Source organism: Guyanagaster necrorhizus (genome assembly GCF_019112545.1).
Source record: "Guyanagaster necrorhizus MCA 3950 unplaced genomic scaffold BT62scaffold_17, whole genome shotgun sequence".
Classification (NCBI taxonomy): Eukaryota; Fungi; Basidiomycota; class Agaricomycetes; order Agaricales; family Physalacriaceae; genus Guyanagaster; species Guyanagaster necrorhizus.
The window spans coordinates 528745-549677 of NW_025064896.1; the positions used below are offsets into that span (position 1 = coordinate 528745).

Sequence of the window (20933 nt, forward strand, 5' to 3'; positions counted from 1 at the left end):
ATATATAATAGCAAGCCCGAAAGAGTAAACATGCGGAGTGCCTGAAGGATTGATTACATTCTCGTCCCCGTATTCCGCGTCGACAGCGCCCCCCCCCAAAAAAAATTCAATATGAAGTTTCGCCGAGGGTATTACGCGTGCTTTGAAGACCGGCATTCTCACACATCACATACAGAAGGTTTTGGAAGCTCAAGTTCCGTTTTCCGTCCACATCATACGAACCTGCCCAAGATACGTTGAGCACCGACACATCCCACGAGAAGGGTCGCAGAAACCAACCCAGTGATGTGCGTGTGACCTCCAGAGGGCTTCGAAGTGGTCATAAAGTTTCCCCCTAGGCAGAGTCGGGAGCCTTTCATAAAGACCGGCAATCCGACGCGAGATATGGAGCCGTCACTATGAGAAGACGAATCAGAGCCGCATGAACAAAAAGATGAAAACTAATGGAACAAGAGTACCAAAAAAACGACACCGGGCCCCCCGAGCCCTCATCCATTCTTATTTTTCTGTAGTAGTATGATTTATGCAACGGAGAACAGTTACCTAGACTACACAAGGGGTTTCACCAAATAGTTTCACATTCCAGAGAGCTGACAACTAGAATAGCATTGCAACGAGTAGTGGTGTTAAGTCATACATAGCAGTGACGTACTATATCTCCGCCGCCTATCACGAGGCGTGTTACCGGTCACCAATTTAGACCATCACCATCATCCTGAAAGATACAATCAGGCATTAAACATTATTATTATTCCATAGTATAGTACGTTCATAATCACAACAGCGACGAAAAAACAAAGCCGGGTCAAAACATACAAAAAAAACAATTGGTCGAAAGCTTGATAATAAAAAAGTTCACGCCGATATCATTGCATTCACAAGTATGTCCATCTCCCTCACCTTCAAGATACCTTCTAGGCGCTCCTTCATCTCCGCTTTAGTACCCGCAGCAAGGATGGTTGGATTACAGGTCGCATGTGCCACAAGGTTACGCTTCAGCGCCGCACCGGAGAGTTGCGAACAGAGAGAAGCACGGTGAATTAGTGGAGGCTGGATGTCGATAAGGTATTTCTCATGGAGGTCTGAGAAGTGCGATGAGCGTAAGGGCGGTCAAAAAGAAGACAGTCTTACTATCAATGTAGTGCTCGCAAGTTTCAGGTATCTCTACGTCAATGATTCGTCCTTCGTGGTTGATGACATGCGCCAGACGACGAAGACCGGCCATATCAATACTAGTGTCCTGGATGGACAGGAAAGACAATCTAGAGAGGAGCAGGAGTGCGGGTATCGCATCGTTGTCAATGTCCGGATTGGTAGCAACAGAAAGATGAGTAAGAGTTCGCTTGAGTGAGATGATGATGTATACTCTTGATGAATGGATTAGTCCGGATGCCTCAGCTATGAACGAAGATACTCACGCTTCATTCCCGATACCAGTATTACTGAGGTGCAGCGCGGCAAGTCGAGGCAGACGTTGAATATGCACAAGGTCAAAATCATGGACCAGAGTACCAACAAGGGAAAGGAACGATAGAAATAGGAAGCTGTTCGGCTTGCTGAAAACTAAACAGAGGCTTCATTTACGGGAATTGGGAGGTAGCACTCCTGGCAGGCGACCATTTAGCGCCGATCAAAATGCAAAGGAAATGTTGGAACACAGATGACATTTTGACCGGGCCCTTTGACCACAGAGAAATGTGTCGGTTCCGACTCATTTTGCTGTAGTCAAAATCCTGGATCATAATTTGATCTGGTATCCACCCATTTTCTCCAGTTTCTGTGCGACCCAAAACAGCTGCATACCAGGAGTGTAGGTTGGCCCATACCTGAGAAAACATCGCGTCCATCAATATTCAAGCCGTCTTCATCGGCTAGGGAGTTGCCCAACCATAGGTTACGAATTTCGGACGTTCGCAGGATAGAAATGATACGGCTGTTTAGCAGGCCTATCAAGGCGATCAGAAATGGCTCGTAAGATTCCAATCTTTTACCAACCATGTTCACCCAAGTAATCAGTGATGCCTTGATGCGACTTGTTTTGCAATGCGCCAAGTCGTTCTTTCAGTCGGATGCCAGGAAGTAGGGTGTCCAGTCGATCAATGAGAATACTCAGTCCGCGAGGCGATTCTGGACCAATCGGAGGACCGTAAAGAAGGTCTGTACGCGCATATATGCAGTAGATTCTTCAGTCGCATATTTAAAAAAAATGTACCTTCAAGCATCCGTACACGATCCACTAACTGGTCCTCAACCGAAACTGCTGCTGCCTTCTCTACCGGTTCCTGAATCTTGACCGGAGACGTGTCGCTATCCCAGGTTCGGCACAAATCCAGCGGTACAAATTCCACCCGTTCATCGTCTTCACGATTCGAGTCTTCACTAGCAGAAAAAGCAACGAAAGATTTAACGTGTTTGGCAGGTCCGTGGAGAATTTCCGGGAAGTCATCAGATAGTTTTCGCTTCAGGGCAGGTCTTGGAGGGGTATCCTTCGATGAGGAGGAGCCAGAGATGTCCCAAGGAAGTTGGACGAAGCCCGAGTCCACGTTGTAGTTTCGACTACGCGGCTTGATGGTTCTGAGCACCATGTTCTGAGGAGAACTGTCCTGCAGGAGCGCCTTGCCAAGCAAACGAGTAAACGAGGAAACGACGACCTTGGGATCAAACCTAGAGCCAACACGGCGTCCTTTTCTGCAAGAATTCCGGAGCGGTCGCATCGGAAGATTTAGCTGAGTTCGTAGCGCGTTGAGGAAGGAAGCAGCGGGTACGGCGGGGCAATACAATGGATTCTGGACATCGATAGACGGAGCGGTGGGCGGTAGAGGCATGAGTATCGTAGGTAAGAAGGATAAGTATCGTCGATGGGTAAGAGGCTAGAGCACAAGTCGTGTCGCTTTGCGAGACAGAAGATACGGACCCTGTGGGAAACACGGGTAACAATTAAATATTTATTGATTTTCCGTTATTATTTAATAATATCGTCTGAGCTCCAAAATGATGGGGTTACATTATTGATTGTCTGTAAAGAAATAGTCATTTACATTCATGAATATGGGTCGTGTCGCTATCGATATAATGTACTGAGGTATATGCATCGTGAAGAATAATATATATACTGCGTGAAGATGGACGAATAAATCAAAGGTAACACGAGAACACAAAAGAGACGGCGCATATCAGCCCTGGTACTTCTTGATGAGATCTCTGAGCTTCGCTTGGCCGAATGCCAGATCTGCTGGACGTTTGGAATCCACGACAGGTGCAGGCGAGACCTTTGGTTTTGCTGGTGCATCCATCTCGCTGATAGTAGGAGGGAGAGTCACCGGCGACCTGGGCTTCGCGAGAGGCGGCTTCGCAAGGGACGCTGTGCTTGAAAGCGTTGGCGTCGCATGCGAAGACGAGAGAATCGCCGGAACAGAAGTCGACTTGATAACCGGCTTCTTAGCAACGGGGGGAGGTTTGGGAGCGATGGGGGGTTTTCGCACAGCGGTCGGTGTGATTGCGCCAGACCTGCGTGGTTTCAAAAGCGGCGAAGGGGACGCGGGCTGCACATCTTTTCCTTTCCCGTCGTTGACAGCTCCAGAAGCCCATATAGCAGCAACAGCAGTCACTTTTCCACCGCGACCGCCCCGGGCAGAGCGTACACCATATTTGACTTCGGGATCTGTGCTCTTGGATGACGGGGAAACGGCAAGTCGAGAAGAAGGGGGGACGTCCTTCTTTGGAGAGACCGCAGGAGATTTAAGAGATTTCCATGGATTCGTAGGAATAGGTGGTGTGGGGGGGATCATTGAAGGAGGCGACATTTTTCGGTCAGCTTGGATAGATGTAGCTTTAGCCTTGTGAGCTGATGACGCAGCCCACAAATCGGTAATCTGCTTAACATCTTCAGGTGGACTTGCGTCCTTTGGAACTAGCGTCCGAGTGTACAGATCTCTCTTGAGAGTACCAATGGGCACAAATCCAGACGATCGATGGTCGGGTGAAGACATCTCCTTGCTTTGGGTTTCTTCTTCTTTTACGTCTATCACCTCCAAAACCCTGCGGATGGAAACCTCTGCCTGTGCGTGTTCGGGTTCAATTGCATACATATCAGGAGAAGGATCATTTGGTGCCGGCGGAGGATCAGCTTGCATACCGCCTAACCACTCCGCTACTCTTCCCTTGGCCTTCCTCATCTTGGATGTATCGCCATCCCTCTTCTTCTTTCCGCTTCTCTTATCACCATCTTTTTCCTTACTAGGAGAGCCCTTGACACTCTTCCCACTCGTCTCTCGCCTCCCTTCATCACCAGACGCATTCGACATGACTCCGGCACCTCTATGCGTCTTTTCCTCCCACTCATGATCATCCGCCAACGTCAGGCTCGATATAGCAGAATCATTGAGAGTCTCCGGGTCCTGCTTTTTCGGTATATCTATAGGTGCCAAGGCTGTTCTGGCGTCTGGCCCCCGCTCTTCAACATCAAACTTCCGTGTCCCAACTTCAGCCAGTAGTCTGCGCTCCAAAGCGTCCAAGCCATTCTCTGTGTTAGCGGCTCCCAAATAACCTGTTCCATTTTTCACCCTTTTGTGTGGCGTGATCGCGGTAAGCGTTGGCGTAGGAGGTGTGTGGTCAAGCGGTGCGGGTGCAGGTTCCGGCGGAGTTATAGGAATGGGATCGGCATTAGCAAAGTACAAATCAGCTCGCGGACGAGACTGCGTGGATGGCGGAACTTTGCCAGATGGAACAGGAGGGCCAGGTAACGTCTTGTCGAGGTCGGATCGAGGGGGAGCAGGCGACTTATCCACAGGCTCGTCCTTCGGTATGTCTCCAGACAGATCCTTAGTTTGTTTGCCAACCTCATCGGCTAGCCGTTCGAGCACTTCTACTCGTTCGCTCTTCGGTAGCGAATTCGGTAAGGGAGCATACGACCGCTTGGGGGACAACACCGGTCTTGGAGAATGTACGACATTGTCCGAAACTGATATCGGCGCAAGATTTTCTAGGCTCAAATGAGGAAAGATTACGCTCCGAGGAAGGTTCTGTTGTGATTGAGATATAGGAATGGGATTAGAAGTTGACGGCAGGGGATAACGGTGGGATAGAGGAGAGACAGATCGATTGCGCGAGGAGAGTCGAAGATGCTGCGTAACGCGAGAAGCGCGCTCGCCCTTCCCAGCTTCAGGTTCCATCGACTGTGCTTGTTGAGGCAACGGAAGTAGAGACTGCCGAGAAAGAGACCTCGGATTACTGCTTGGGCCTGCACTCGACGGACGTGGCAACTGTGTGTAGACCGGCATCGTTGGAGGTGGCAGATAGTAGTGTTGCTGCTGATGAACAGGAGGGGGAAAATACTGACAAGGTTGTGGAGTCTGAGGAACCGATGGCGGCATCCAAACGAGATTATGGTCTACGTATGTTGGAATAGGAGGTGGCATCGGAAGGGCAGGATATGCATACGGGCTTTGAACAGGCTCATAGTATTGCTGAGGTGATGCAGGTGAATGTGGAAACGGATTTGGCAGTTGAGGTGGTAATGGCGGCAGGTCAGGTAGGGCTGCCGGATGAACAATGACAACTGGTACATTGACTATAATGTCTTTGCTGCACGTCGGGTTAGCGTGATATTTGATTGCCGAGCAGTTGCACTTACTTCCCAAGGCCCATAGTCATCTTAATCTCAACGGAGGCTCTGATCTCAAACAATGCATCCGTTCTTCGTGCTTCTGACTTATCACCCTCAAGATGACCACCCTTAACACTCCTAGCGGACCCTGGTACATCAAAGACCAAGCTGGCCACACCTTCGGCGCCTGGTGGTATGATGTATTCGGGCAAACGGAACGGGACGGTTAACAAACTATCCGAGATCTGAAGGGGTTTTTTCCTGTCTGAGTCCGCACTGCCTAGATGTAAAGTCCGAGAGAGCGACACTATTAGTCCAGTATTCTAGGTGCATATCAGCAGGATTTCTAAAATGGTCCTGAAAACATACCCTGCGGGTCGAATGGTTCTTAACCTGTAATTCTATACACGCAGGTTCGCCAGCCACGATTATACCACCGACAATCTTCCCTTGAATCCAGATTTTCCCGTTTTCACCAACAGCGACAGTCTCAGGCTCTGCTCGGGAGAAGTCTTCCTCAAAACTTTCAACGATATTGACCTCCCGGGTGTCAGTAACCACCTTTTTCTCGCCCCTCCAAAACACTTGCACGCTCGCCCTAACCTCATATCTAACCCGTGCTGAACCCGAGGCAAAATTGATGGTCGATGGACTGGTGCTTGGTATCGGTATGCGAAAATTGAACGTAGATTTCCCCCGCTTCGCCTGATAGTAATGTGACGGCAACGGAAGGTCTCCTGGAGCAGGACGGGCATGTACAGCATTAGAGGGTGGAAGGCCTGGCCCTTGGAATAACCGTCGACTGTAGAGGAAAGGCGCTTTGGCTGTATGGTCCCGCGATAGCAACTCTGTGACAAATCCTGTCCAGTGCACGATCACAAGCATGACGGACGGCGATTCGCACCTTCAGTTCCGAATAGTTCCACCATCATTCCACTGATCCCAAGCCCTTTATCAGCCCTGCACTCCATCGCGAGTTGGCCGCAGACGTGGGTACCTCCGACGAACAACGGATCTGAGAAATCCATTGATATCTTGACCTTGGGATGCGTTGGCGACGAGTTCATCAACTGAGGCCGGTCATGTTGCAATGCCATGGCCAAATGTCCTTCCTGGAATTGGCTGTAATGTTGTCTAGAATACGCGAATGAAGCCTGCGAATTTTGAGTGTTGATGAAGGCATAGGAAGAACAGGGGCTACCTGAAATTATTAAATAAAGTGAAAGAGCATCAGAAACACAACAAAAAGCTGGAAATAAACTGGAAACGAAGGCAGCAATATCACGAACGGAAGAGAAGTTGACATACACTCATGTTGTCGGGTATTTGTCATCGGCCAGAAGTGGCTGTGCTGTACAGATTCTCACGAGGTCACCAAGTTCGTCGGCGACAACTGGAGTGTGTGTCGCGCGCATTTGCTTTGTTCTAATAATTTTCAAATCCAATCATTTTCACCCACTGTACAGTCGAATTAGATGCGCCAGCGCTTCCGAACCATATCAAATAGCGCTTCTCGCAAGTTCCTCTACTTCGTTCGTACGTTGGGAGCAAGATACGCTTGGACTTTCAATCCCCTCGATCAGTGAATCTGTTCGCGGCATTATCACACGCATCAATATTTATTTTACAGTCGACAATCGATTCTGTTAGATATGACAATACTCCCTTGGTACTATCTCTTTCCCGGTTAAGTCGTTGTGGTCTCATCAGGACTAGTGTGAAAGGCTTCCTTTTGAGGTCGACAGTGCAGCTCGGGAGCAGACTGAATGATTTAACATATGAAAGCGAATTAACTTGTATTACAGTGCATGTATCTCTCCTCTACTGGTTGCGCGCCTCTAATTCCGTAAATTCGTTGCTTGCCATGCATATTTTGCTGATATTCCGCAACTTAGGGCTGAGTCTGTCACGCAGGTTCAACGACCCGGAAGAACGGCGAAATTGCTTCAACCTGTAAAATATATTCTTCTAACCACTGTACATAACACCATATGACGCTCCGAGAATTTATCTCATCAAAGACATTCACCTTGGACACTGCGGGGTGCGCGTTTGCTGAATGAGACATGAAAGAATTGGGCCTTCCCCAGAGACAAGACACGACCAGGCCGTTTCAAAACGCTCACTACGGAGTTTCCTCTGCTTGAAACGACTCGTTCTCATCCAGAAATGTAAGCACGTACCAATCTGGGAACATACTAAACATGATTCTATTGAGTCCTCTACTCCTCTAGAATCCGTCTTTCATTCCAAAACTGGTCCTTGATAATGTCGCAATGAATAACATCGATTCTCGTGCGCGGTTTCGCTTTCTTCTTCGCCTTCTTCTTCTGCTGCTCCGTCTCGTCTGGTGCCTCTTCCTCAGGAACCTAAGTATTCAGTAAGCACACAGTGGTTTTGATTATGGAGCAACGCAAACCTCTGTTCTCACTACAACACTTCCCTTTCGGTATCTCGGGTCAATATCGTTGTAGTTGATCTGAAACCTGGAGAACAGGATCTCATTCTTCTCTTTCGATATCGTACCCTGACCAAGAGCGGTTAGACGCAACTTATCCACAAGGAGTCCATAAACGAACCCGTAAGGTCGCGTGAGCCTGTGTAGTGGTTTCTCCACCCTGCTGAACAAGCGCCCAAAATGTGGTATTATACAGGTTGTTAATGTGCGCTATGCTTTGACGCGTCAGTGTGTGTTCGTGATGGTGCTAGCTGCAGATTCACTGTCGGCTTGCCTCCAGGCAAAGTAATCGCGTATCTCCTTTTCACCCGGATACAGTACGACCCTTCCGTCAAAGGACGGAGGGTAGCGCAGAGGCGAGTCCGGAAAGAAGGTAGGCCAATATAATACGTAGCAAGACGTAAAATAAGAGGTCAAAGTAGAAACAATTTTAGATTGTCTGCGATTATAAAGTGAAGTCGATTTTCTGAGGAGAAAACTGTGCAGGGATTAGTAACAGTCGACGTGAGTTTGGAGTGAACTTTACCTGTATTCATCTGATTCACCGAAACCAAGGACGATATCAGGGTATTCTTCCATTAATTTTTGTGCAGCGTGGTCCATAAGACGCAATGCGCGCAAATCATTAGGCTTTGAGAATTCATGTTCATCAGAGAATCTGTGACGAAGATTAAGATCAACTCAACCCAGACAAATTGTCGTACCGATGAAAACTATGGCCATCTAAACGGTACACCATAAATGTTCCCGGAAGAAGGGGGTCAGGTAATTCAAAATTCTTAACATACTGGTACTTGGATCCCGCCATTTTGTGAAAATATCGACGGTAGCCGGAATATAGCAAACGGCGGAGACAAGCCAAAAAAGACATGCGTGACCTGATGTGACAAAAAGATGATTCACATCGTCGGAAGATCCCGGCCCCCCAAGGCCTTGAGACCGCGGCCACGACCTACTTGTGCAGGAACCACCACCAGCCTTCTTTCTTCAGCCGTATCCACTACTTCTCACTATTAGAAACGATGAGTACCACTACTTCGCCATACCGTGACTACTTCCGTCGCCGCACTATCGGTCGGGCAGCGTCGCCTCCCACCTGGGCTTGCTACGAGCAGATCCCATACGACGACGAAGATGAATACAGCGACAGCGGATCAGAATCCTGCTCCGAGGATGAAGAAGACTATTCCCATGACCATGATCACTTGAGTGACTGGGAGGATGACCACGACCACCTGGATGCACCAACGAGTGAGAATCGGGCCGATGATTCCTTGGATATGGATATGGATATAGATGAAGAGAATACGGAGGCGGCGGCTGCGATGAAGGTTGCTGCGTCACAAAAAGATGTCAAGGGAAAACAGAAAGCTATTGAGCCTGAGCCTGAGCCCGCTAAGCGCCGACATCGCAAGAGGGACCGCGAACATGTCTATACTCTCCGCCCAATCCTGACCATACAGAGAAGCCAAGGCTTTGTCTGGAACCAAGTGAGCATATCATCGCCTTTAATTCTCTTGACTGTGTTACTTATTGTTCGGCTTTATAGGACTTGTTCGTGCCGCCGTATATCAAAGACCGATGTTCGTCTATCTATCTCTCTATTGTCGTCTCTTGTATTATTGACCGTTCATTTGCCGTAGATGTCGCCTCGATGTCACCACCAAATTCGGCTGGTTTCATATCCACATCTGTATCGTCCACTAACTCTGCGCTGAATGATTACGAGGTGGAGGTCGTAGAGATTCGTGTGCAAGACGGTGATTTGGATCATATCATTCCGTAGATACATCGCATCCATTTCGTTTCGTGGCTCTCTGCCTTGTCTTTCGTACGTAGGTTATATTCTTTTTCTTCTTTTTCCCATTTATGTCAGGTAATAGTTTTGACTATACTACTTTACATGCCAGGGCTTCACTCATGTACTTACAATACAAATCTCCACTACTCAAGAGTTTCGGGGATCATACTTAGGGTCGAGGTGAAGGCTATATTGGGGACCATCGATGCCTGCATCTCGTCAACAGATGGAACTGAATGTATTGCCTCCTCAGTCTTGAACCACCATTGTCGTTGGACTGAGGAGTACGTATCTCATTACCTTACTCCTTGTTTCCTCTTTAAAACCTCAATTCGTCAAGTTTTATGGCAATATCTACAGTGCCTGGGCCCTGCACTAGGGTAGCGCATGAAATCTAGGTCTCAATACACCTAGATTAATTACCAGTACCTCCCCTTGCCAGAGGGATTTTTGTTGAGGTAACTTAACTGTTATGGCACCAGTAAATTACTGTATCAAAACACCCCCATGGGAAGGGGTCGGTACAAAATGGTAACTTACCCTCCCTTGGAGGTTTCATGCACAACCCTAACCTGCAGTGGGTGAACTGGAGAACAATTAAAAATTGTAAAACAATATGCCCCCTGTAAGGCTCGAACTTACGACCTCGAGATTGCGAACGTATTGGTCCTCATAATTGAATATGAGACTCGCGCTCTAGCCAACTGAGCCAAGGAGGCTAGGCACGTGATATATATAATTAATGAACATGTCTAGAGCGGCAGAGTCGGGCCGCTATTGCCGCTCGTGACGCCTCTGTACCGGCTCGGAGCGGCTTTAACGAGACTTCGAAGTTTCCCGAAAAATACCGAAACAGATGGATTTAGATCCCGGTCATATTTTCCCCGATGTTCTGGCATATATTGTTGCGGTGAAATCATAGTTTCACCGGCGGGTGGTAATATATCAAAATTGAAGCCGAGCCTAACTGAAATCAAGAGCCGCACCAATCATCGAATCACATAATACGCACCTCGCGCAGACTTCAAGTTCGGACGGTGAAGGACCATTCCTTTGGGACTGCTGGGGAGAGCAGGGCCCGAACACGGAGCGCCTTAACGTTCCGTCAACATAATTGGCGTCTTCTGGCGCTGTCCATACGGCGACCCGCCTTCGTCGTAAATTCTCCATGCGAAATCACCATCCCTGGACCGTTTATCCTATTACTGTGCAGATCGTATCGTACATTATATTACATCCAATAGGGCGTCATCAATCTCCCGGTCGACTTCCTTTAATCTGGCAGCTTCTTTCTCTCGCTCCAGCTCCTTCTCCCTAACGGCCTCCGTCTCCCTTGTGAGAACATATGTGGGTCTCGTATGAGGCTGATAGTCGAGGTGTCGCTTAACGTAAAAACACATGTAGGCCCGAGAGTCCAGACATGCACTCAACGAGGAATGCGTCACTCTAATAGGTCAAAGTCAACGAAAAGATGGAAAGAAATGCACAGGAAGCCGAACTCACTTATCATCATCAAATCGATACCACTATGTAAAAGTTTACTAAGGCATCACACGCGGAAAGAACTATGAAGCTGTACCTCACTCCCAAACCTCGCAAAGTTCGTGTAATGACCATTGCTAATCTGGCCTTCATGATTGATAACAGCGAAAAGATCATATTCGTACATGACTTCCGGACCGAAAGAGCTTAGGGCCGATCAGCCCTATCATGCGACAAGGAGATGTGACACCTACGCAAAATTGTTTTCCTTTTCGTTATCTTTCAAAGCAATAGAAGTGAACGATGCCATGTTGATAGCAGCGGGGAACCGGACAGGTGTATCCAGTTTCCGAGCCGTGGGTTTGTCCAAGGACTTGTGCTCGAAGCGCTGTATATGGAGACATCAGTTAACGGTGCCGAGAGCTATAAGTGCCGACCTTGAACTGGAAGCTCAACACAGGGGGAAGCTTCGAGATACTCATGCGCTTGCTGACCTCCTGATCCCATGATACAAAATTAGCAATGATACCGAGGTGACTTTGACAAAGGACGAACACGAGAAGACTTGTTGCATTTTCCACAGTTATATTCTTTGGATCCAAGTTTCTCGGATTGTGTAAACCTGTCAAGATGTTACGGATATGCGCTTGAGACACGTCGATAACTGACCTCTTCAAACAGCCATGCAGCGTTGTCTCATCTTTAAGTTCTAAACTAATGTCGAGCATTGGGTCGGACGTGCTCGTGACATTATTACATCGCTCGCACTTGACGTCGCTCTGAAGCTGGCCAGCAAAGGTGGAGTGGATGATGCAATTACAAGAAACATTGGTGGATCCGCGAGAATTGCTATGAATATGGTTTAGCACGGATATGAAGAACTCATGCGCATCGTGTTGAGCGTAGCCGGCAAGATCCGGAGATTTCATCCAAGTCGTTGCCAAAAATGAGCTCGGCCCATACGGGGTAGTATCGACAGAATAGATCTAACAAGAGCTGCTGTCAAAGCGATCCTGGCCGAGGAGTTTTGCTCTTACCTCAGTAAATAGCTTGTCCATCTCACAACAACTGCAGTCTTCAATTTTGCATTGCTTGATGTTGTGTTTGTCTCCGAGGAAATAATTCCTAATAAGAGGATTATGCACCAGGCATTGCAGAACGACGTTGAGAAAACATGTCTGTCCTAGGTTCAACAATCCGCGGCGAGCTGAAGCACATTGGTCAAATGTTCAGTATCACAACCCAGTGGTATTACCTTGGCAAGATATAGGCAATGATCCTTCTGACGCCGTTGTTTCCTCTGCACCCGGAGTCCAAGCAACGAAAGGCTCTCGCGATCGTTTGGATACTAAAACAGTCAGTTCTACAAGTGTTCGCGAAAAACGAGGGACAAACCTTGATATCTGGTTTCCTTCTCTTCGGCAGAAATAACTGTTGCCAGATATATTGCCTCTAGATTGGCATTATAAACCATGTCCATACAATCAGAGTCCGAGCAGAACACAGATCCTGAATTCGGATCAACACCTATTGTGGATTAGACATGAGACCACCAAAGGAACGATGAACCCACAAAATAAATGCTCTGCATCCGTGAGATGATCTAGAATATGTGTCCAACAACCCGCAAAGGAACAATGTAGACAGACAAATGGCCGGGAAAGTAACGTTTCGCAGATACCGCAGGAAGGTGCTGAGACCTACAATACGAAGATCAGTCCAAACGCACATTGGATTCATAAGTTTGAACCAACCTTCCGGCGTTTGGCATTGCTTCGGACAACTTGATACTGGTGGACATTCCAAGAAACAAATTTCTTATATCTCGAAATAATAGACTCGTCTGCGAGAGCTGCCGCAATATGAGAACACTCCTCTATTTCCTCCAGGGCCGCTTCCAAGTCCGAGGCCATTTCAAGCAGACTCACGTGCCCCAAGGACGGAAGCAGATCGAGCAAAGTTATGCCGTCAAGGACGCGACGACGACGGGGTATGTAGCAGCCAGGTATATCTAAGAATGGGAATGTCAGAAACCGACAATGCTGTCAAGGGAAAGGCATTCCAAAGCTCTTCGAGCCAGAATGGTCGTAGTTGAAATTCAGGAGGATCCTATTTGCTCATGTGTGCTGCCTTGTGTACACGTGACTAACGGGCCGCTACTCCGTGACAGTCGTGGAGCGACGACAATGAATCTTGCTCTCTACAAGCGACAGCGAAGCGAAGGTCTTGATTATGTTCGAACTGTCCTGGCTCTTCTGTTTTCCCCTGCGTAGGTGCGCAGATCACACCCCAATCGATTCAGAGTCTTTGGCTGACAAGGCCTACGTGAAATCTTGTGTATTCTGCAATGTCTCGAAAGAGACCGGCTTCAATATTCTTTGGGAGGTGGATATGACATTTATTCCGCTTTTCGAAGGTATTACACACCGGCCTTTACTAGGATCATAAATTCATCGCCTTTTACGACCGGAACCCCGCATGCAGACACCACGTTCAATTAATCCCGAAGACCCACATTCGTATGTTTTTATATTGAAATCCGACCGATCATCGTTCCCAGTATCTTGAAGGAAGTATAAAATACTTGACGAAAGATGATGTCCAGCTTGGTGTGTGTTGGTTCGGCTGAGTTCACTTTCTCCATTGACACCATCTCCATCTACTTAGTTCGGGATATGGCTGATATCGGCATGAATATTCTAAGTAATCTCGACATCCCGAAGGACATGAGAAGGTAAGAGCCTATTTAGCCCCGCTATGCACCAACTCATCTAATATCGGACTTTCAGGATGGGGTTTCATATACCGCCCTTCAATTCTGTTAATCACTTGCATCTTCATTTACAAGGTCTGCCGTATAAGAATTTTATTCGCGCGGCAAAGTATCCGGTCGTTCAAGGTGGTGAACACCACGACAAAGGATTCAGTCATTTTGTAGAGGTGGAGCAGGCCATAAGAATCCTGGAGAAAGGTCACGGCATCAGTCTTTCTCCATGTTAATTACAGCTTCAGTAGGCGTCAATTCGCATCATCCTAGGTACTTTTTATTTTTCCCATTGGGCGTCGCATTAACTCCTTATATTTTAGGACACCTTGAGTGCCCTCGTGGCCGTACCTGTTCTAATTTTACCTGCTTGGGTCTTGGGAACGAAAATAGAGTGCCATTATTCTATTATTGGGTGATAACCAAACCCACATGTCAACCGTCTGCTCCAACATCCTGGAATATACTGCACTTGATGAACTCTCCTTATCCTTCGACCCGCCTTCCTCAGTGACATCGATCAGAATAAATTCCCCTCTCTACGTATCCATTATCGTGTGATGGGCAAACTTTACCACTCCGGTTGTCGTACATGCCGTCAACAATTCACACCTCGGTTCTGCGCGTCAAGGTTTTTAGGTTCATTCTGCCCCACTTATCTGCCCAAAGACACGGACATTTACTATCTTTTTTCCAGGTCAAACTGCTGACGTCACGCCAGAATTACGCAGCTCAACCCCATGTCCTTTATTTTGCTGTAATTCTCAGCATCAAGGACCGTTGCTCATTAGGAAAAAGCGTGGGTTTTATGTTTATATTTTGATCGTCTCTAATTTTTATTCAGAATAAGCCCCTCGTCATCTGCTATTTCTGTGCGTGGAGAATGAACATCTTTATGCCGTCCTGTACCCTGTACCTCTCCGTCTCCCTATACCCGTCGCGACATGTCAAGCGTGCTAAGAATACATTCTCCCTCAAGGCCTTACTCTCTCGGTTTTCCCCTATGTCGATGAAAGCCTCCTGAGGTATGTCATAAGACTCTCCCAAGGCTATTTTGCGCAAGTCCAGATTATAATCTACCCGCTTCAAGGTTCTTACCGCACGTTTTTGTGTCCTCGATTTGGTAGGAAGTTTGGTCTTGCTCCGCATTGCGTGTATTCCCCAGGCGATTGCATGTGAGGTAAATAGACCCTTTTTCGTCGCCACATCTTTCTAATCGCACTAAGCAGGCCCCACTCTTACCCGATCTGTCTGGTCAGCAAAACATCGGTCAATCCTAGGGACAAAAATATAAAAGCCTCTCAAAGAAATCAACTATCTTCTTCTCAAGATCATCGAGGAGTCGAATTCCTTCTCTGCCATTATGTTCCAAACCTCTTCCTTACTGGGAATGTTTCTTCTTGCCCGGCTCGTCACCGGTGCACCTGCAGCTAGCGGGCTCACACCTTCTTCTGCTACTGTTTCCGCCTCCGAATCTGGTACTGCCTCTTCCATCGATACTGCGGCGTCGTCGACTGCTACTGTTCCATTTGCCAGCTTAGATCCCAACGAGGCGCTGTGGGACGATCAGAGCAATCCATCGGTGGTTTCTCCGGAACGTGGTCAGCTTGGGGCACCAATACTTGGTCCAGACAATATTCCAATGGATCTACAAAATCCTGACCTTCTGGCACCTCCGACCACCGATGCTGGAACTGTGTTAGTGAAAATTTTCTGAAACATCTGGTGCCAGCTCATTCCTTCTTAAATCAGGATGAACGCCAAGTGGCCCTTTTCTTTGAGCCACAACCGTTTACAAACTGGTGGCTGGGCCCGTCAAGAGAACAGTGAGAAGTCTTTTTTAAAAAAACTTCTTGAACTTCCCCCGTACTCATTGCTTGCAGTTGGTGTACTGCCCATTGCTACCGGTGAGTACAGCATTTCTCGTTAATCGCACCGCAATATGATACGTTTTATAGAAATGGCAAGCGTCAACATGCGACTGGAAGCAGGCGCAATTCGGTCAGTCACTCATAAATATACATTGGCGGGTAATTCATACGTATTTCAGGGAACTTCATTGGCACAGTACTTCAGAGGTACGTTTCAAAATATCGGTCTGATCCCTTCTTCATATGGGTCTCCAGTGGGCATATGTCTTGAAAGTAAACGTCTCAACAAGATGCCTTCGTGAGCTATTCTGAGTAGCTTTTCAAAGGGTTCCACACAAATTACGGCGGTTGATTCCCAAGGGCGGAACTTCCTAGCTACCGTAGTACGTTGTCTTGCTTTCTGGCAAAGAACGTAATGTTTCATACTTTGATAGGGCCCCGGAGACCTGTGGTACTTCCCGCCCGGAATTCCTCACTCTCTTCAAGCCACTGCCGATGACCAAGAAGGCTCTGAATTTATTCTGGTATTTTCCCGAATCTACTCCTTCGATTATTACTCATCGTGTGAGGCAGGTTTTTGATAACGGAGCTTTCAGTGAAGATTCTACTTTTTTGGTGACCAAAGCTTTTATTATCAAGCTCCGTATCCGCTGACCCGTTATCGTAGTTAACCGACTGGCTCGCACACGTTCCGGCGGAAGGTGTGTCCTTCCGTCTATAACTCACACGCACATTTTACGGGACCGTCCTCAGTCATTCAAAAGAATTTCCAAGTTGACCCGCAGGCATTTGCGCATATCCCAGCTCAACAACTCTACATCTTCCCAAGCGGTACAGTCATCTGATGATTCAACCGGCGAAAAGGATTTGTAACTTATTTCTCTCGTAGCCCCACCACCTGATGATGCTACTCCTCCCGAAAGTCCTCAAGGGACGGTCCCCGAGCCATTTTCTTTTGCCTTGTCTCAGGTAAACGCTACACAACTGTCGGGTGGTTCGGTCAAGATTGTGGACTCCACGAATTTCAAAGTATCCACTACCATCGCCATGGCTGAGGTTACTGTCGAACCGGGCGCAATGCGGTGAGCCGAGCCATTTCTCTCTGCTCAATCTCTCCTGAAACATTCTCAGGGAGTTGCATTGGCATCCGACTCAGGACGAGTGGAGCTTCTTTATGTATGTGATTTCCTCTTATTATGCGTTCACATATACATCAATTTTAGCGAGGGAGAAGGGAGAGTGACGATATTCGCATCTCAAAGCACGGCAAGGACATTCAATTATCAACCCGGAGATATCGGTATGTCTCACTATTGATTTGGAACCATTAGAAAATGAGACGACATTCAATCAGGTTACGTCCCTGCGTCTATGGGTAAGCCCACGGAAATGCAATGGCAAGCACTGATTATTAACGACGGAAACAGGACACTATGTTGAGAATACGGGAAATACTACTTTGACGTACCTGGAAATCTTTAACACAGGTAAGTCCCAGTGACTACGTAGGATAAGACAGCTAATTCGGTCTTCTCGTAGACCGGTTTGAAGATGTCAGTTTGAATCAGGTGGGTAAAGGTATCCCTCATTCGGAATAAAATTCGACATGCTTTTTCAGTGGCTCGCCCTTACTCCACCCGATCTCGTCAAGGCTCACCTGGATTTGGATGATGCTACCATTGCGCAGCTTTCCAAGACTAAACCAGTCGTGATGGGCCCTTAAAATCGTAATGATCTTGAGTTCACTATGTTATTTTTAAGCCTGGGTAGTCAACGTTTTGATAGGCTATATGTGGGAAGCTGTTTCTTCTGTAATATACGCATGATGAGAAGGAAATGAATGCCATGTCCTATTTTTAGCAAGAAAAGACAACTATAGAAGAGGACCAAACCGCCTGTGAAAGGACTTCGACTGCGCACCATGGAATGGAGATCGAGAAAGGTAGAGATACGTATGACAGCTTGCTTGTTCCCTGAGGTCGTTTATACGGAAGGTTCCTTGACCGGTGGCCGGAAAAGAGCCTAGAGTCCGTGGACCATAAGGTCTGCTTCTTAAGACTCTCATTCTCCACCTTCGGCGTACCGTTTCCTTCTGTGTAATCGCGTCATTTTGCCACAAAGTTGGGCTACCTGAGGATCTTCGATATAAGGACCAGCTGGTGGCGTGTAGGTCTGCACAATCTTGTTCTGATATTTAGTATCTTTTCGTCCTTTCCCTTTCTTCCCTGATTGGGATTTACGTGGTTCAAAGAAAGATAACGACGCATTGTAATTGGCCGAGGAATGGTCCGTCAACGGTCTCCAATCCGTGATAAGGAAAGGCAGACTCTTTCACAGGACCGCGGATTATCTCGGAACAGTAAGCCTGAGCTAAGCTCGCCGTCGGAGAATAGAGGCGCGCTTGGTATCTCCGGAAGTTCTTGGATTTGAGAAGTAGATGAAGCGTTTGCCACAGTAAGCGACGTGATGTCACTGTTCTCGACGCTTGAATAGCTTGATGCATCGATCGGTGGCATGACTGGAGCCAGATGTACATCTGGCGGAGGAGAAGTGTGGATTTGAAATGAGGGACTGAAATCCTCTGTCGATGGTCCAGTAACGACGATCCGGGTTCCCAAATCCGATGAGATGTCGCTGGCAGCCGACCTGAAAAACCTCGTGTCATGAAATCGAATCATCGTCTTCAGAAGGAGGCTCAGAAATTTGATCATGATTTAATAGGCATCAAGGAATAGAAAGAAGAGTTTGCGACCTCGAGGAAGGTTTTGGTGGCATCTCGTCACTATCGATCGTTCCAATAGGCCCTCGCATATTTTCAGTCGACTCAATATTCCGGTAATGCTCGCATGAGCTACTGTTGGTGGTATCAATTCGTCGATTTCGGCAGCGTCGGACTCAGATGTATGTCTGGACAGAAATTCTGGAGAAGGAGGCCGAGGTGCAATTCAAGTACAACCACCAAGACCCCGCAAGGCGCGGATTTGAGGCCTGAACCTGTAGCATTGACGGCGTCGATGCTAGTAGGTGAGATGGTGACGGGAAATCCGAAGGTCCCTTTGGACGCATCTTCCTGTTAGCAAGGATCGGAGGCAGGACTTGCACTGACGATGTATGACCATATGAAGACTCGTGACTGGATAAAGAGGCAAGAGGCCGGTCGCCGAAGGAAGGGGAAAGATTCGTTGAGAACTGCTGGATACGCTAGCCCATCTGGTTTATATACCTAAAGGATGTTTCCCTTTATTTACTCGTCATGTCAGATGGCCACGACGGTTGGTTGGTGGGATCTCGAGATCCATATTTTGGTATGACTGGCGGATGTTCCATAGCCCCGCTATCAGGAGAAGCGGCAAGACGATAATCTTCGTATCTATCGGAACCGTAGGTGTCGTCACCAATTGAAGGAAAGGGTAGTGATGGCTCTATTTTAGTACGAACCAAAATGTTTGTGCTGATCCCCGCTAATAGTAGCGGATTTCCTACCCTGAGGATTATTATTATCAGACAGCTCAATTGGTGCGGAGAACAATATATTTCCGGCCAGCGGTGATGTCGTTGGAATTATTCTGAAGCATTGAACTGAACTGGTCCCGGTCAAGGTTCGAGCAGGTCGAAGAAGACATTTGGCCAACCTCATCAGTTGCCTTCATTCCACGAACATCCTGGCTATCGGAGACGTCAAGATGGGCAGGGCTTATCGAGAATAAGTGGAGATTCGAGATATGTTAAACAGACGCACTGGTACCTTCTGGAAGCGATGCGTTGTGGTTTGCTTCCGCCAATGAAATGTTCAAGTTTATGCGCCAGTCAATATCATTGCTTAAACGTGTCGTCTGTCCTTGTTCGAATGCCTCAGTTCCTGAAACAGGCAAGCCATTGCGAGCTGTCGCGTCTTGTGTCGTCGATTGAAATAGACTGTAAGCCAGTCCGGCCTTGATCGTCACTTCTGACCCCTCATGCTCCTCTTTAGGCATCCTGGGATATGCATGACCCCCGGGGGTGATCAAGAATTCTGCGTCGCTAGAATTGATAATTATTTGCGGAGAGATTAAGGGAGAAATGTCAAAAAAAGACGTGCACGTTTCTTAAGACGACGATGTGGGCGGACTAACAAGGTGATCTTTTGCTGAACTCGGAACTCCGGTGATACCCGAGAATAGGATATCGACATCAATAAGCGAAAGGGAATCGGTGCTGAATACTTACTACTCATAGAATTCCTTGTAGAGCAGAGTTCATTTTACGTTCCTTCGTCTACGTTGCTATCGCAGAAAGACAGCTATCTCCTGCAACCCCGTTAGTGCGTCAATGACAGAGGGCGCTTGTACTTGTAACAGCCTGTGTGGAGCGTCACTCTCTGATTTACTTGTGGTGCTATACGAACTCACGTTTCTTTGTCGTTACGTGAAATCGCCAAGAACCCTTTCCCGTCCATCCTATATGCCCCAGTCAAATCAAGAAGTATTGTCACAACGGAACGGCACTGTGGAAGACTATCAACGAAGAACTCTGCAAGATCTCCAGGTGACATTTGTTCAATCTGGGCTTAATATTTTTTTAGATGCAAAAAACGACCAACTGCAAACACCTGGCAATTTCGTAGAAGGCGCGCTTGACCGGGAAATTGAATCGTGTCTGCCGGATTCATCAAGTCAACGTGTAGGTCCGGATACTCTGAGATATTCAGTGGTTCCCTCATATCTAAATATTCCAAGCAAGAGTCAAGGAAGGTTGAATCAAGATGGGAGTAGCAAGAGCAGATAACAGCGAGCGTCCAGCACCTTGTAGATGGGGAGTCTATGGAATATAGAAGTGCCATAAGCAGAAAGGATCATTGATTACCACTGGAATGACAGTGGTCGTAATAATAAAGTAGGTGACTAACTCCCCAGGGATATCCCTATGAAGTGAAGATCATCTGTCCAGGATGTGACCTTAAGAAGAGTCGTTGA

The 20933-nt window shown here is 47.6% G+C and overlaps 9 protein-coding genes and 1 non-coding gene across 10 annotated transcripts; 3 read left to right on the top strand and 7 right to left on the bottom strand.

Moving 5' to 3' along the window:
- Positions 1 to 753: 753 nt before the first annotated feature.
- BT62DRAFT_951706 (uncharacterized protein) lies at positions 754 to 2907 on the bottom strand. Its single transcript, XM_043188201.1, has 6 exons — positions 2213 to 2907; positions 1996 to 2157; positions 1827 to 1946; positions 1419 to 1563; positions 1132 to 1367; positions 754 to 1082 (listed from the first exon to the last, which is right to left on the bottom strand). Exons 1-6 carry the CDS (start codon positions 2823 to 2825, stop codon positions 856 to 858), a joined length of 1503 nt encoding a protein of 500 aa, XP_043038195.1. The 5' UTR covers positions 2826 to 2907; the 3' UTR covers positions 754 to 855.
- Positions 2908 to 2983: 76 nt separating this feature from the next.
- On the bottom strand, positions 2984 to 6909 carry BT62DRAFT_933744 (uncharacterized protein). Its single transcript, XM_043186609.1, has 5 exons — positions 6807 to 6909; positions 6510 to 6759; positions 5975 to 6453; positions 5633 to 5928; positions 2984 to 5583 (listed from the first exon to the last, which is right to left on the bottom strand). Exons 2-5 carry the CDS (start codon positions 6700 to 6702, stop codon positions 3174 to 3176), a joined length of 3378 nt encoding a protein of 1125 aa, XP_043038196.1. The 5' UTR covers positions 6703 to 6759; positions 6807 to 6909; the 3' UTR covers positions 2984 to 3173.
- Positions 6910 to 7549: 640 nt separating this feature from the next.
- BT62DRAFT_951710 (tRNAHis guanylyltransferase) lies at positions 7550 to 8921 on the bottom strand. Its single transcript, XM_043188202.1, has 7 exons — positions 8768 to 8921; positions 8590 to 8721; positions 8327 to 8541; positions 8185 to 8273; positions 8025 to 8132; positions 7789 to 7974; positions 7550 to 7730 (listed from the first exon to the last, which is right to left on the bottom strand). Exons 1-6 carry the CDS (start codon positions 8869 to 8871, stop codon positions 7828 to 7830), a joined length of 795 nt encoding a protein of 264 aa, XP_043038197.1. The 5' UTR covers positions 8872 to 8921; the 3' UTR covers positions 7550 to 7730; positions 7789 to 7827.
- Positions 8922 to 8992: 71 nt separating this feature from the next.
- BT62DRAFT_933746 (uncharacterized protein) lies at positions 8993 to 10097 on the top strand. The gene is made up of 2 exons (XM_043186610.1): positions 8993 to 9553; positions 9613 to 10097. The coding sequence occupies exons 1-2, from the start codon at positions 9086 to 9088 to the stop codon at positions 9847 to 9849; spliced, it is 705 nt and encodes a 234-aa protein (XP_043038198.1). The 5' UTR covers positions 8993 to 9085; the 3' UTR covers positions 9850 to 10097.
- Positions 10098 to 10481: 384 nt separating this feature from the next.
- BT62DRAFT_t128 lies at positions 10482 to 10583 on the bottom strand. The gene has a single exon. It is a non-coding gene; the product is annotated as a tRNA-Met (tRNA).
- Positions 10584 to 11035: 452 nt separating this feature from the next.
- Positions 11036 to 13440, bottom strand: BT62DRAFT_987716 (cysteine proteinase). The gene is made up of 12 exons (XM_043190077.1): positions 13101 to 13440; positions 12920 to 13046; positions 12742 to 12873; positions 12602 to 12694; positions 12384 to 12553; positions 12016 to 12332; positions 11902 to 11968; positions 11784 to 11843; positions 11601 to 11734; positions 11444 to 11552; positions 11368 to 11390; positions 11036 to 11310 (listed from the first exon to the last, which is right to left on the bottom strand). The coding sequence occupies exons 1-12, from the start codon at positions 13257 to 13259 to the stop codon at positions 11091 to 11093; spliced, it is 1611 nt and encodes a 536-aa protein (XP_043038199.1). The 5' UTR covers positions 13260 to 13440; the 3' UTR covers positions 11036 to 11090.
- A 100-nt stretch (positions 13441 to 13540) lies between these two features.
- Positions 13541 to 14533, top strand: BT62DRAFT_221165 (HIT-like protein). Its single transcript, XM_043180110.1, has 6 exons — positions 13541 to 13731; positions 13787 to 13865; positions 13917 to 13955; positions 14014 to 14080; positions 14136 to 14383; positions 14434 to 14533. The coding sequence occupies exons 1-5, from the start codon at positions 13579 to 13581 to the stop codon at positions 14344 to 14346; spliced, it is 549 nt and encodes a 182-aa protein (XP_043038200.1). The 5' UTR covers positions 13541 to 13578; the 3' UTR covers positions 14347 to 14383; positions 14434 to 14533.
- Positions 14534 to 15473: 940 nt separating this feature from the next.
- BT62DRAFT_1007730 (oxalate decarboxylase) lies at positions 15474 to 17704 on the top strand (the record flags this gene model as incomplete). The annotated part of the gene is made up of 18 exons (XM_043177375.1): positions 15474 to 15808; positions 15863 to 15936; positions 15994 to 16017; positions 16069 to 16111; positions 16161 to 16188; positions 16237 to 16254; positions 16308 to 16364; positions 16416 to 16505; positions 16555 to 16596; positions 16649 to 16682; positions 16735 to 16812; positions 16871 to 17063; positions 17113 to 17157; positions 17205 to 17281; positions 17336 to 17356; positions 17409 to 17468; positions 17521 to 17549; positions 17600 to 17704. The coding sequence occupies 18 exons, from the start codon at positions 15474 to 15476 to the stop codon at positions 17702 to 17704; spliced, it is 1353 nt and encodes a 450-aa protein (XP_043038201.1).
- A 131-nt stretch (positions 17705 to 17835) lies between these two features.
- On the bottom strand, positions 17836 to 18659 carry BT62DRAFT_1077480 (uncharacterized protein; the record flags this gene model as incomplete). The annotated part of the gene is made up of 4 exons (XM_043179302.1): positions 17836 to 18003; positions 18065 to 18073; positions 18112 to 18280; positions 18340 to 18659. The coding sequence occupies 4 exons, from the start codon at positions 18657 to 18659 to the stop codon at positions 17965 to 17967; spliced, it is 537 nt and encodes a 178-aa protein (XP_043038202.1). The 3' UTR covers positions 17836 to 17964.
- A 188-nt stretch (positions 18660 to 18847) lies between these two features.
- On the bottom strand, positions 18848 to 19955 carry BT62DRAFT_1007732 (uncharacterized protein; the record flags this gene model as incomplete). Its single annotated transcript, XM_043177376.1, has 6 exons — positions 18848 to 19051; positions 19088 to 19170; positions 19230 to 19351; positions 19416 to 19465; positions 19509 to 19647; positions 19717 to 19955. The coding sequence occupies 6 exons, from the start codon at positions 19953 to 19955 to the stop codon at positions 18848 to 18850; spliced, it is 837 nt and encodes a 278-aa protein (XP_043038203.1).
- Between the last annotated feature and the right edge of the window lie 978 nt (positions 19956 to 20933).

Bases quoted from the DNA above. Each gene is read 5' to 3' on its own strand.
- BT62DRAFT_951706 (XM_043188201.1), bottom strand. From the start codon at position 2,825: ATGCCTCTACCGCCCACCGCTCCGTCTATCGATGTCCAGAATCCATTG. The intron at 2,158-2,212 runs GTACATTTTTTT...ATGCGCGTACAG, and splicing joins TCGTGTACGGATGCTTGAAG to ACCTTCTTTACGGTCCTCCG. The intron at 1,947-1,995 runs GTTGGTAAAAGA...TCGCCTTGATAG, and splicing joins TGATTACTTGGGTGAACATG to GCCTGCTAAACAGCCGTATC.
- BT62DRAFT_933744 (XM_043186609.1), bottom strand. From the start codon at position 6,702: ATGGCATTGCAACATGACCGGCCTCAGTTGATGAACTCGTCGCCAACG. The intron at 5,929-5,974 runs GTATGTTTTCAG...ATATGCACCTAG, and splicing joins AGAACCATTCGACCCGCAGG to AATACTGGACTAATAGTGTC. The intron at 5,584-5,632 runs GTAAGTGCAACT...CCCGACGTGCAG, and splicing joins ATGACTATGGGCCTTGGGAA to CAAAGACATTATAGTCAATG.
- BT62DRAFT_951710 (XM_043188202.1), bottom strand. From the start codon at position 8,871: ATGGCGGGATCCAAGTACCAGTATGTTAAGAATTTTGAATTACCTGAC. The intron at 8,542-8,589 runs GTAAAGTTCACT...ATCCCTGCACAG, and splicing joins GGTGAATCAGATGAATACAG to TTTTCTCCTCAGAAAATCGA. The intron at 8,133-8,184 runs GTTCGTTTATGG...GCTCTTGGTCAG, and splicing joins AGGCTCACGCGACCTTACGG to GGTACGATATCGAAAGAGAA.
- BT62DRAFT_933746 (XM_043186610.1), top strand. From the start codon at position 9,086: ATGAGTACCACTACTTCGCCATACCGTGACTACTTCCGTCGCCGCACT. The intron at 9,554-9,612 runs GTGAGCATATCA...TCGGCTTTATAG, and splicing joins AAGGCTTTGTCTGGAACCAA to GACTTGTTCGTGCCGCCGTA.
- BT62DRAFT_987716 (XM_043190077.1), bottom strand. From the start codon at position 13,259: ATGGCCTCGGACTTGGAAGCGGCCCTGGAGGAAATAGAGGAGTGTTCT. The intron at 13,047-13,100 runs GTTGGTTCAAAC...TTCGTATTGTAG, and splicing joins GCAATGCCAAACGCCGGAAG to GTCTCAGCACCTTCCTGCGG. The intron at 11,553-11,600 runs GTAGGTGTCACA...ATCGGCCCTAAG, and splicing joins GAAAAGGAAAACAATTTTGC to CTCTTTCGGTCCGGAAGTCA.
- BT62DRAFT_221165 (XM_043180110.1), top strand. From the start codon at position 13,579: ATGTTCGAACTGTCCTGGCTCTTCTGTTTTCCCCTGCGTAGGTGCGCA. The intron at 13,956-14,013 runs GTGTGTGTTGGT...CCATCTACTTAG, and splicing joins GAAAGATGATGTCCAGCTTG to TTCGGGATATGGCTGATATC. The intron at 14,081-14,135 runs GTAAGAGCCTAT...TCGGACTTTCAG, and splicing joins ATCCCGAAGGACATGAGAAG to GATGGGGTTTCATATACCGC.